The 13240-nt window shown below is 31.2% G+C and overlaps 1 protein-coding gene across 1 annotated transcript; it reads left to right on the top strand.

The window, feature by feature from the left end:
- The first annotated feature begins 830 nt into the window (after positions 1–830).
- Positions 831–12796, top strand: LOC111712775 (homeobox protein mab-5). The gene is made up of 11 exons (XM_023487497.1): positions 831–878; positions 1411–1738; positions 2614–2654; positions 2822–2859; positions 3030–3082; positions 3348–3413; positions 4092–4124; positions 8320–8399; positions 9272–9382; positions 10917–10971; positions 11303–12796. The coding sequence occupies exons 1-11, from the start codon at positions 831–833 to the stop codon at positions 11521–11523; spliced, it is 1074 nt and encodes a 357-aa protein (XP_023343265.1). The 3' UTR covers positions 11524–12796.
- The last annotated feature ends 444 nt before the right edge of the window (positions 12797–13240 follow it).

Genomic DNA, 13240 nt, shown 5'->3' with positions numbered 1-13240 from the left:
GAGAAGTTAAGAAAAATAATTTTAACTAGTTTATCGAATTGAAGTGTAAAATAAGTTTATTCTGAACTATAGTACATAAGTAATAGTTAGTTATTCATTGAATTTAGTAAAGTTAAGTGAGTTATTAATATACTGTGATAGTACTTAGTTTTAAAGTATTATATATAGCAGCCTTTAGTAAGTAATGCTAAGCCAACATTGATTTTTACTCAGTTACTCTAGAACTATATTTCTGCTTAATCAGTTAGTCTAATAATTAATAGTTAGTTATTCATTGAATTTAGTAAAGTTAAGTGAGTTATTAATATACTGTGATAGTACTTTTTGAAGTATTGTAAATATAGCAGCCATTAGTAAGTAATGCTAAGCCTACATTGCTTTTTACTCAGTTACTCAAGACTATATTTCTGCTTAGTCAGTTAGTCTAGGACTATATTTCTGCTTAGTCAGTTAGTCTAAGACTAAATTTCTACTTAGTCAATTAGTCTAAGAGTAAATTTCTGCTTAGTCAGTTAGTCAAGAGTAAATTTCTGCTTAGTCAGTAAGTCTAAGAGTAAATTTCTGCTTAGTCAGTTACTCTAAGACTATATTTATGTTTGGTCAGTTAGTCTAAGAGTAAATTGCTTTTTAGCCAGTTGATCTTTAAGAGTAAATTGTTTTTAATCCGATGATCCATTGATCCTTGTAACAAGCAATTCTGTTAGATCAAATAACTTAAGTTTGAATTATCAAAGGTTTATTACCTTGAGGTTTCAAAAATAAAGGGATAAGAAAATTTGAGTTTGCAGTTAAGACTAAATTTCTTTCAAAGCTAGGTATTCAATGAATCCATGCATACGCCAGTATTCATCGATAGTTTAAAATGTATCAACCTTCAAGTAAGATATCCCATATTCGAAAATAAATTTCCTCGTTTATTGCTAATTTCTTTCCTAAACTTCATTATTCAGAGAAAAATATCATAAATATCCCCCCGGCCCCGCAATCGCGTTGTAAAAATGCTGTTTTAATTGTGAACCAAGATTATCCTAGACTACATCCAGGAGTTTTCTTTAATCTTAAATAAGAATATAAATAAGTAAAAATATATATTTTTTTGATTTGATAGTTATTTTTTAAAATTATATTATAAAAGTCATTTAGATATTTTTTCATTTAAAGTCCGGCCGAATATTGAAATAAAGTAATTTATTGCAACAAATTTAAAATTTCTAATCTCTATCTATATACATATGCAACCTTATGATGTAAACCTTTGATATTTAAAAATTGAATTAGTTAAGCTAATTGAATTCATAGTTTGAAATATGTAAGATCTACGACATTGGAAAATCAGAGTTTGTGGCAACAACTCAAGTTTAGTCCAAGTCTACATACAAATATTCCAATAAATGGCTGCTTTTTATTTAGGAACAAGATGGAAACCAAAATATTCGTCGAATACCATCCTCCCTGACCTCCAATCATCTGTCATTAAACTCCAGTCATCCGTCATTGACCTCCAGTCATCCGTCATTGGCATCCAATCATAATTCATCGCATCCGTCCTCCCTTCATCCGCCATCACATCCAAACCATCCGCCCAACCTTCATCCGTCCTCGAATCACAATCAAAATTTGACTTCTAACTTGCCCTCCACTCCAACGGACGAGTTCGACTCCAAGTACCCTGGAGAGTACGGTAGTAATGGAGATAGTAATTTTAACGCTGGTTACACTTCAGGCTCCAGATATCCAGGTTTGTTAGTAGATAATCATTGTAATAATTATTACAAGATTATTACAGTGAGATTCATACAACTTCTGAATGAGAAGATTAGATTTAACCAATGATTTGTCAAGCTGAGGCTAGTTTAAAGCAAATAGTATTGCCAATAGCTTCAAAACCAACTTCTATGGTGAATTGGCTATGTGTATACACTGCTGTGTTTCATGTTTAATGGATTATTGAAATCATTACTTGAGTTAACAGTCGTCTTCTTATTCCACAGTTTGTATGGGTTCAGCTGTTAACATCTTATTTATCGCTGCAAACTCTCATCCAAAACAACCAGTAAAGGTTAGAGAGGTCCTGGCTAAATCAAAATGTAAAAATTGTGAACTAAATGAGATTGTTATTTGATAAAATATTTAGTCAAATATATATATCTATATATCTATCACTGTTAGAATAGTAGTAAAATCGAATGCATGACACTGTATGTAATTAAAATAGCCTACAGGTTTACAGGTTTACAGGTTTACAGGTTTACAGGTTTACAGGTTTACAACAAAGGATGAGCCTTAAAGAACCGAATATCTGCAATGCCCTTCGATCTGAAGATTTCATCTTTTATTTTGATTAGAGTATTTCAAAAATAGATATATTAAATAATTTGACTAAACAAACAAAACCACATAACCCTTTCATTTCTCCTTTGCAGTCCCTTTAAGAAGAATTTATAATAATATAACATTGATAATAATGATATGGATATATAAATAGAATAATAATATTAAAAAACTAAATTTAAATAAATAAATAAAAGGCACAATTAAAACAACCATAATAAAGATACTAAAGATAAAAATGTACAATGATAACACTGATAATAATGATACTAATTAATTTAGGATATGGTCTGGAGAATATGACAAAAACAGAATATCATCAGGAATTAAAATTATTATCAATTTAAAAACAGAAACAGTGTTGGGATTGGGGTTGGAATTGGAATGAGGGGGCTAATTTTATTTCAGAATTGGTGAGACACGAAAAAATTTTAGAAGTAAAATACGTTTATGAAGCTTAAAGGAATCATTAATTTTAATTATTTTAAAGTTGTATGAACAAAGTCTTTATTCATCAACCCAACTTAGGAACCAAAAACATATAAATATATACTTTTAAGAGTTTTAATTTAAAGGAAAAATTATTGAATTGTGACTAGCTTAGTATATTTTTCGTTTATAGAAACCCCGATATATTCATAATTCAATTTATTAAAAATAGTGTATATCTAATATTTAATATGTTTTTGGATATTTAGTGATTTTCAACTTAGAATGCAGCCTTTCGGGTTTACGGGGAATCCAGCTCTAGGTGAGTCCTTTTGGGGTTTTGGGGGAAAATTTTTCTATTTTGAAATCTTTTAAAATGTTAAAATTAAATTTTTGTGATGTGAATTCGAACTTGCATTCAGCTAGTTCATCAATATTTCTCCAAGTTTAAATAAATTATGCATTTAAAATCTTCCGAAATTGGTTTCCTTTTCAATCATTTTTTAATGAAACTTGATTGCCAAATCAGAAATCATATGGGGTGGATGTACATTTATGAAGAAAAAAAATATTCTATATTTTGTTAGATCCAGCCACTGCAGCACAGTATGCAGCAGCCGCGGCTGCAAACCATGGCTATGATATGTATAAAGGAATTTTTCAATTAAAAAAAGTTTCAAAAATTAAAATGGTTTTTCTCTATCAGTAAAAAACATTTAACTCGAGATTTAGATGAATGGGATTTTAAAATTTGTTACGGTAAAATGAATGAAGAACTTATATTGACGCAGTGTTTAGCTTAATAGTGTTTAATGTAAACCACTCTTTTATTGATCCTTAGATAACCCTTTCCTCGGGGTAATAAAATGTGGTTTTCTAAAAAGGGGTTTTAAACACCATCTGGTTATCCCGTATCGGCTGTAAAGGTGTCCCCCTGACCCTCCAGAACCCTTTTAAATGTCTGTTTTGACACCTGTTCTAGAAAATGGCGTTTCCATCTAATGTCGGTCAAATCTCTGACTACGATAGCGTTTTCTTGGCCGTCGGAGTCTCCTTGTCCAACATGGCGTTTATTCTGTTTTTACTTTATAAACACGAACATTTTAATTCAGAAAAAAGATTTTTTGATTATTGAAACTTACGGTATCTCCGCAATCGTAATTTTCTAAATTAGCGTGTTAAAGTTTTCCAAATCCGAATTAAACCATGAACCATATTTTTCTTCACTTTTCTCATCGTTAGAATTAATTGTTTTCGCTCGTCAAACCGCAGATAAAAAAATCAACTCTTCCCTGAAATTTAAAATTCTTTTTTAATTTGAAAAACGTCAGGATCTTACTATCCATGGATGAAGAATTATACAGGTTAGTTAAACACTTTTGTACTTGGTGGTTTTTCTGTGAAAATTTTTGTATTTGGTGGATTTTCTTTGAACATTTTTGTATTTGGTGGATTTTCTTTGAACATTTTTGTATTAGGTGGATTTTCTTTGAGCACTTTTGTATTTGCTTGATTTTCTTTGAACATTTTTGTATTTGGTTGATTTTTCTGTGAACATTTTTGAATAAGGTTGATTTTCTTTGAACATTTTTGAATTAGGTTGATTTTCTTTGAACATTTTTGAATTAGGTTGATTTTCTTTGAACATTTTTGTATTTGGTTGATTTTCTTTGAACATGTTTTTTATTAGGTGGATTTTCTTTGAACATTTTTTTACAATATTTTGTAAAATTATTTTTAAAAACATATATCTGTAACGCCATCTCATGATCTCCCTTTCCATTAGTGCATTGCTAGCTTTAAAACTATTTTGATATTTGTGCACTCTTGCGCGTAGGAACAGTTGTGATAAATCTCGGTTTTATACAATTAATAATAATAATATAGCATGTAGGAATATAATTTTAAAAGCTTAACCGATTTAAAGGGACTGTGTTCAAATTTTCGACTATTTTATCTAAAAAAATATCTGCCTGTCATGATGTGTACGTCCATATTTAAAGTTTTAAATTTTAAGTATTGTAAATGTTTTTTTTGTGTCTTCCTCACCCCAATCATTTTTTACAGTAAGAAGGATTCACAACTAAAAGGAATGCATTTTCTTAATATATAAAATTGAACTGGACCTTTTCAAGATTTAATTCTAGAAAAACTGTTGATTATTGGTTTTCCTTCCATTTCGTGTATCTACTGCAGTTCCTTTCACTTTTTAGGATTTGGAATATTTTAAAGAAAAATGGGAGTCACAAACCTAAATAAAGAACTTAAAAGAAAAAAGATGAAAATTAACAATTTCTCCCCCGTCAATGATTAGTGTCTTGTTTTACAAGTAAGCCAATGTTTAGAAACGGTTTAAGTGTTAAAACTCTTTTCTTGCTTATTAAGGTTTAAATCTGGGTTTTTAAGAACGTTAGGAAAGCTAAGTTCTGTTGCAAAAACGTGCTCTAACTTGTCACAAAAACGTGCAACTAACTTGTCAAACAAACGTGCAACTAACCTGTCGAAAAACGTGATAATGACTTATCATAGAAAAGTCCTGTCGCATGACGTGCTACTAACTTGTAAAACATTCGACTAACTTGTCACAAAAACGTGCTACTAACCTGTAAAAACGTGCTACTAAACTGTAAAAACGTGCTACTAACCTGTAAAAACGTGCTACTTATCTTTAAAAACGTGCTACTAATCTGTAAAAACGTGCTACTAAACTGTAAACACGTGCTACTAACCTGTAAAAACGTGCTACTGATCTTTAAAAACGTGCTATTAACTTGTAAAAACGTGCTACTAACCTGTAAAAACGTGCTACTAACCTGTTAAAACGTGCTACTAACATGTTTAAACCTGCTACTAACCTGTAAAAACGTGCTACTAACCTCTAAAAACGTGCTACTAACCTATAAAAACGTGCTGTTAACCTGTAAAAACATGCTACTAACCTGTAAAAACATGCTACTAACCTGTAAAAACATACTACTAACCTGTAAAAACTTGCTACTAACCTGTAAAAACTTGCTACTAACCTGTATAAACATGCCACTTTACAGTCACAAAGTTGTTGTATGCTCTGTCCTAAAAGAAACGTCAAAGATGAAATCTTAACCTTCGAAAAACTTTCTTTAATTTGATCAATTTATGATTTATAATTGTCAACTGTACAGTGTATATTGATATCAGTGTACATAAACGCAGCACAGTAGGTGTACAGTTGAAATTGTTTATTATCTTGTTATGTACTGCTTCCATATCATTAGACCTCTATTTCGTAAAGTTTACAGTAGGGTAATTTAGTTTTAAACTTTACAATTCTGTTTGTCTATCTGTCTATCTTCTAATCTGTCTAACTTATTTACTTGTTTGTCTGTCTATCTTCTAATTTTTCTATATGTCTTTCTTCTAACTTTTCTATCTTTTTATCTTACAAGTATATCAGTCTATCTTCTAACTTGTCTATTAGCCTATCTTCTAATTTCTCTATCTTTATATCTTATAACTTAATTGTATATTTGTCTTTCTTCTAACTTGTCTATCTGCCTATCTTATAACTTGTCTATCTGTCTATGTTCTTACTTGTCTATCTGCCTATCTTCTAACTTGCCTATCTGTCTATGTTCTTACTTGACTATCCGCCTATCTTATAACTTCCTATCTGTCTATCTTCTAACTTGTCTATCTGCCTATCTTATAACTTTCTGTCTATGTTCTTACTTGACTATCCGCCTATCTTATAACTTCCTATCTGTCTATCTTCTAACTTGTCTATCTGCCTATCTTATAACTTCCTATCTGTCTATCTTCTAACTTGTCTATCTGCCTATCTTCTAACTTATCTATCTGCCATATATCTTCTAACTTGTCTATCTGCCTATCTTCTAACTTATCTATCGGCCATATATCTTCTAACTTGTCTATCTGCCTATCTTCTAACTTGTCTATCTGCATATATCTTCTAACTTGTCTATCTGCCTATCTTCTAACTGGTCTATCTGCCATATATTTTCTAACTTGTCTATCTGCCATATATCTTCTAACTTATCTATCTGCCATATATCTTCTAACTTTTCTATCTGCCTATCTTCTAACTTGTCTATCTGCCATATATCTTCTAACTTGTCTATCTGCCTATCTTCTAACTTGTCTATCTGCCATATATTTTCTAACTTATCTATCTGCCATATATCTTCTAACTTGTCTATCTGCCTATCTTCTAACTTGTCTATCTGCCATATATTTTCTAACTTGTCTATCTGCCATATATCCTCTAGAGGTCCAAGTTGTTCATCGTCCTATCTTTTAAGTCGTTTTCTCTCTGTCTATCTTCCAAGTTGTCTTTCTGTTTATTCTTTTTCAAGTTTATTGTTTATCTGTTTTTATGTCTATCTGTTTTTATGCCTGTCTGTGTTTATGTCTGTCTGTTTTATGTCTGTCTGTGTTTATGTCTATCTGTTTTTATGTCTATCTGTTTTTATGTCTGTCTGTTTTCATGTCTGTCTGTTTTATGTCTATCTGTTTTTATGTCTGTCTGTTTTATGTCTATCTGTTTTTATGTCTATCTGTTTTTATGTCTGTCTGTTTTATGTCTATCTGTTTTTATGTCTATCTGTTTTTATTTCTGTCTGTTTTATGTCTATCTGTTTATTTATCTGTCTATTTTTTAAGGCTCTAACTGTCCATACCTGTATAAAGGTTGTGAAAGTTTATTTCTTTCTATCTGTCTCTATGTTCATCTTGATGTCTGTTTCTCAGGGTGTCTGTATGTATTTCTGTGTTCCTATGGTTAACAGCATATTTGTAACTTTAAAGAAATATGATTTGAATGACTGCTGACCAAGTCACTGCGTAATTAAAATAGAAAAACATTACTAATTATGTATTATTTACATTTTCCACTTTTTACATATAATCTTTTTCGTCAATACATTTTTATCTATTAACCTGTTTATCTATATTTATTCCTTTATATAGTAATAGTATTTATTTTTAAACACAAAATACAAAATAATAATGTAGTTGGTTCAGCTAAAAACAAAACACAAAAGAAAAATTTAAAATAAGCAATGGAAAAAATAATGTTAAAACAAACTATTCATATTGAAATCACAACTGAATTTAGATACATTCATTGTATATGTACAATATATATATTAAATATCCATTTATCTATCTAACTTTTTATCTAGGTATATATTCATTTACTTATTTATGTATCCATCTATTTATTTATCTATCTTTCATTCTATCATTCTATCTCTCTATCAATCTGTATATCCCTATATATCTAACTATGTATCTCTCTCTTTGTATCAATCTGTATATGTATCTATTTTTATATCAAGGAATTGAGTCTTTGCCACAAACTCTGATTTCTTCACAACACAACGTCAAACAGCTTAGATATTTCAAACTATGAATTCTGTTAGTTCAAAGAATCTAAGTTTGAAATATCAAAGGTCTACACTATTAGGTTGAACAGTGATAGGGATTATAAAATTAGAGTTTGTGGTAAAGACTCCATTCCTTTGTATATCTATCTAAATATCTGTGTATCTCTTTATTTAGCTGATATGACCGCGGTCACCACTGGTCCTAAGAGGACTAGACAAACCTATACAAGATACCAAACATTGGAATTAGAAAAGGTAAAAATATTGATTTATCGAAACACATTTTTACAATTTTCAATTTAACTTATTTTTATTCGTAAAACCTTAGAACTAATTTAGATTATAAGCTTCATCAATTTAAAAATTCTTTTTTCTCTACAGAATTTTTAATTTTTTTTTTAAATTTTAATATTTCGAAAAGATTTGCATGTTATCATTATTGGGTCTTTATCATTTTTTCAATTCACTAATAATGTATCATGTCTATATACCATACTTTTTGATAGGGGTGTATATATTCCTGAAAAATTATCCCTCCCCGGGGTTTTCATTATTACTTTTTAATTTCATGCCCAGACCCTATATTTAACCCTGTGGGTAATTATCTTCTTCCCATGGATTTAAAATATATAATCTCAAGTCTATTTCTCAACTCGTCAACATGTCGATATATTTACTTGCCTAGTCAGTCTAGTCATTAATCAGCTAACCACCACATTAATCACACGATATAGGCACCTTATCAGCTGAACACAAAGATTATCTGTTAAATCAGCTTACAAATAATATCAGCCAATTTTAAAATCAGTTAACTTATGAAATTATCAACTAATCTATTCAAATAGATAACTTACACAATTAGTTAATTTACACAATAAGCCAATCTATGCAATCAGCAAATTATCCAATCAGTTTAACCATACAATTAGCTAGACTATATATAATCAGCTAATCTATAGAATAAGCTGATCTACACAATCAGATAAACTATACAATCAGCGCTAATCTATCCAATCAGTTAAACTATACAATTAGCTAAACTATATAATAAAGTTAAAACTTGACTCTAAAAGTCGTCTTCCAATTCCAGAGTTTTCTGGTTATCACTGTATATTTTTTATTTTCAGGAGTTTCATTTTAACCGATATTTAACCCGACGACGACGAATAGAGATTGCTCATGGTCTAGGTTTAACAGAGAGGCAAATAAAGATCTGGTTTCAGAACAGACGAATGAAGGAATAGAAGCATTTTTAAACAATTTTACTTTACGTTCCCCCCCCCCCTTTTCCCAATTCTTTCTTAACTTAAGGCAGTTTCACCATTTTGTAATTTTTTCAATTTCCATTTAAAAAACAAACATAGACTGCAGTTTTTTGCCATGATTTAGAAGCTAACAAAAAAATATCCGCTAACCCGATTCATATTCGCTTTAGAGACGAAATAATGGTGTGATATTTTATTTTATTTGTTTTTATACTCATTGCACAGATTTTCATTCTGATATTTTTTCTTGCTGGGAATTTGCAATTAATCTTACTAAAAGCTATTTATTTAGCAAGTTGTTTTTTGCATTTAAAGATAATTGTTTTAGATTTGATCACGATAACCTCTGATCGCTAAAATGTGTATACAGTCCACGTTACTAACTTTGAGTCCGAATTTAATGAAATTGATCCGCGTCTCAAATCCGCCGAAAACCGTTTTCAATTGAGCGCCGGCTTGAATCTTGAAACATTGAATACTATTTTAATTGGAACCAACCATATTTAAGCCGGGTCTAAAATCTGAACCGGGGCTCAAATTCTTTAAATTCGGTCTCTGTACTGAGAAATATGACCCTTTAAGGTTATCGTGTACAAAGTGAAACAGACTGCATGAATCATCCATTATTTTAAACCTGGTTAAATTATTCATTAATGTTTTTTTAATTATGTTTAATCAGTAGACTGGGCTCAGTCTAGTAAAACCACAGTTCGTGTGTTTATTAAGTTATTTAACCTGACGAGGAGGGGGGGGGGGTTACCACTTTATTACCCGTAATAAAATGAGACCTCCCCCCTCTCTACCTCCTGTCTTCGTATCCTTGCATTCACAACATCCTTCATACATCCAGGGGGTGCAACCCCCCCCCCCCTCACTAATCCAGGGGCTAGCAGGGTAGGGGTGTCATAATTTCCCTCTGTCCCTCTCTGAGTTTGAATAAATTGCTACTCTCTTTTAAAAATGATTTGCAAACATGTTTTTGTTTCCACTTCTAATTAAAGTGTATAGGCACTACATTTAGATTTGTTTTATTAGTAATTAAGTCATATTGTTAGGTCTTAGGTCCATAATTCTAAAGGGTGACTGCCTCCCCCCCTCTTTCTTAATACCCAATTCCGCCCCCCCCCCCCATCTTTCCTCACGGTAAGTTAGAGATCCTCTGATTGAATGTCCAGTCAGCCTTAAATTTAGAACACAATTTTACCCATTAAATGCAAATATTTTGTATTTGCTCTTTTATACTTTGTTTACTTTGTATTTTACAGTTTTAAGTATTTTATGTATCTTACGCTATTTTTGACGATATTTTAATTAGAGATCTAAGTTTGACTGAAAATAAACTTATACAGGATGCACTTCGTTGTAGTTAGTTTTTCGTGCCCTAACTCCCACCATGTACCCACCCCTCCCCCCCTCTCCCCTCTCTTTCTCTACCCCTTCTCCCCCCTCTCCCTCCTCTCCCCCCCATGTTTCTTTTTGCTTATTTGTTTAAATGCTGGACCTATAGGCTAAAAAAGAGAAGCAAGGTGGATCTGCCGATGGGGATATTAATGATACAATTGGTAAATTATTTTTTTTCGTTGATTTTATTATGTTCTTTAATGCTATATTCTCTTTTTATTTTTCTGTTGTTCTGTCGTTTTCCTTCTTTTTTCTTTTTTTCTTTCTCGATTTCGTGTTTCTTTCTTTTTCTCTTCCTGATTTTAATTTTCTTTTTCGTTTTTTTTCTATTTCTCTTGCTCTTTTTTCATCTTTTTCTCTTTTTCTTTTTTTCTTTTGCTCTTGTACTTCTCTGTCATTTTCTTCTTTAACTACTTTTTTCTTATCTTTATAATGTTTTACTTCAATTTTAATATTTTTAAGTTAATTTTGAAATTGAAATTTTATTTGCAGAGAATGGTTCAGATACGTCTCTTCTGGACGAATACTCCCAGGACGATCTATTGGACGAGAGGAAATCTCCTCCCATTCAACAACCCAAACCTCAGATCCATCCTGGTCTTGACCATCAAGCTCTTCAACGGTTTCATGAGGGTCCAGGGCAGACTTTACAGTTTCAAGCAATCAAACAAGAACCATATCCGGGCACTCCCATAGGGATAGTTAATAGTTAAACTAAATTCCTCTTCATATCAACTATATTATTCGTGTGAAAAATAGTTAGTAGCTAATACACAAACTTAGCAACTTAAAAAAATCATTGGATACTTTTATTTTGGAAAAAAATAGGAAAATCTCAAAAAACTGTAATTTATGCCCGAGTCTCAATATCTGAATGCATTTCCGTTATATAAACATATCCGAGCAAACTAATCTTATTCACACTTTAAAAAGTGTATAAAATATAAAACTGAAATCAGTTTAGAACTGATGGTCTGATTTAAGCATCAAAACAAATTAGTACTTTAGTTCAAGTATCTACGAATCATCATGAAAACTATCTTACTAAAAGTTAATTAAAAGAGTAATATAAATATAACATATTAATTGTTACCAATATCTCAAAGGTCTTAGTCATTTAAAAACGGGTTATGTATCATCAACAAAGAACCTTTCGGAAAAGCTTATGTAGATATTCAAATGATATTTTTTGGGGAACCCAGCCTTCCTTGCAGGAATTTAACTTTTTGTTTTAAAGTCAACCAACTCTTCTCAGAATGCTTTAGTAAATTAAGAATATTCCCGTGGTTCTACCGAGTTTCCTGATCACAATTTGATGTATATCGGCGACGACTACTTTAAATACACAGGGGGGGGGATTATTTTTTAAATGGGGTAATTTTCAAGAAAGTATATGACACTGAATTTAACTCAGTTTTATTTCCGAAATTAATCATAAAAATATTCTGCTAGATAATAAGAAATATTAAGAAATACTTGATTGATTGATTGATTGATTATCGTTTATTTCTTTATGCCTTATTACTGGCATCTTAAATATAAGAAATACTTGAAAAAATGGCTCTAACAATGATAAAAACAATATCTTATAAGTTGTCTCAAATCTTTCCAGATAATTGACATTTTTATGATTCATTAATCAACAATAGGATAATTTTACCATTAATTGATGTGAAGTAATAAAACCATGTTAAACCCCCCCTCCCCGACCAGAAATGCTGAATCAAAGATCTCCTATCCCTTCATTAAAAACTAGTTTTAATGGCTTGTATCCCCCCCTCCCACTTCTTTATTAATTATTAACCCCGTACTTCTATTTTCTCTAACTTGCCACCTTCTTTTTTATTCAAAAACTTGTTATTACCTCATTTGACAATTTTTCCCTGTTCACACACTTTTTTGCTTTTTTGCTTATTTATTGGTTTGCACTCCTGTAAACCTACTTTCTCGTTATGGAATTAAAAAGAATAAAGCAAATTAGTAGTTTATTTTAGTTTCAGCTTCCAGTAATATAGTATATACATATATATATTGTAACCATCCCCAACCCCCTCCCCCTGCTCCAGCCGCCTTATCTAGATACTCTAGCTTTCCAAACACGATAAGGATGTGTTCATAAGACAGGATCACAGGATATAAAAGGAGACCTAACAAAGAATAAGTTTAGTTGTGCGCCAGCTCTCACAAGGAGAGGATGAAGCAATTCGCCAACTCCCCACAGTAGAGGATGGTCAATCCACTGGGAACTGCTGGGTTTGATTGGAGCTGTGGGAAAAAACCAGAAAACTCTGGTTAAAGGAAGAGTCTTAAAACTCTGGTTAAAGAAGATCCATGATCCTAAATAGAGAAGAACAGTCAATAAGACTAATGAGATACAAAGATCAGGGGATCAAATGCATAAAAGCAATTGCTAGGCAATCTTGAAGCTTC

Source organism: Eurytemora carolleeae, unplaced genomic scaffold, assembly GCF_000591075.1.
Source record: "Eurytemora carolleeae unplaced genomic scaffold, Eaff_2.0 scaffold792, whole genome shotgun sequence".
In the NCBI taxonomy this organism is placed as follows: domain Eukaryota; kingdom Metazoa; phylum Arthropoda; class Copepoda; order Calanoida; family Temoridae; genus Eurytemora; species Eurytemora carolleeae.
Note: the sequence above shows the minus strand (reverse complement) of the source record. Positions and strands in the feature narration are given on the sequence as shown.

Coding starts and splice junctions, on each gene's coding strand:
- LOC111712775 (XM_023487497.1), top strand. CDS start 831: ATGCATACGCCAGTATTCATCGATAGTTTAAAATGTATCAACCTTCAA. Junction 3,414..4,091: donor TGGCTATGATATGTATAAAG/GAATTTTTCAAT, acceptor GAAAAACGTCAG/GATCTTACTATCCATGGATG. Junction 8,400..9,271: donor AAACATTGGAATTAGAAAAG/GTAAAAATATTG, acceptor TTTTATTTTCAG/GAGTTTCATTTTAACCGATA.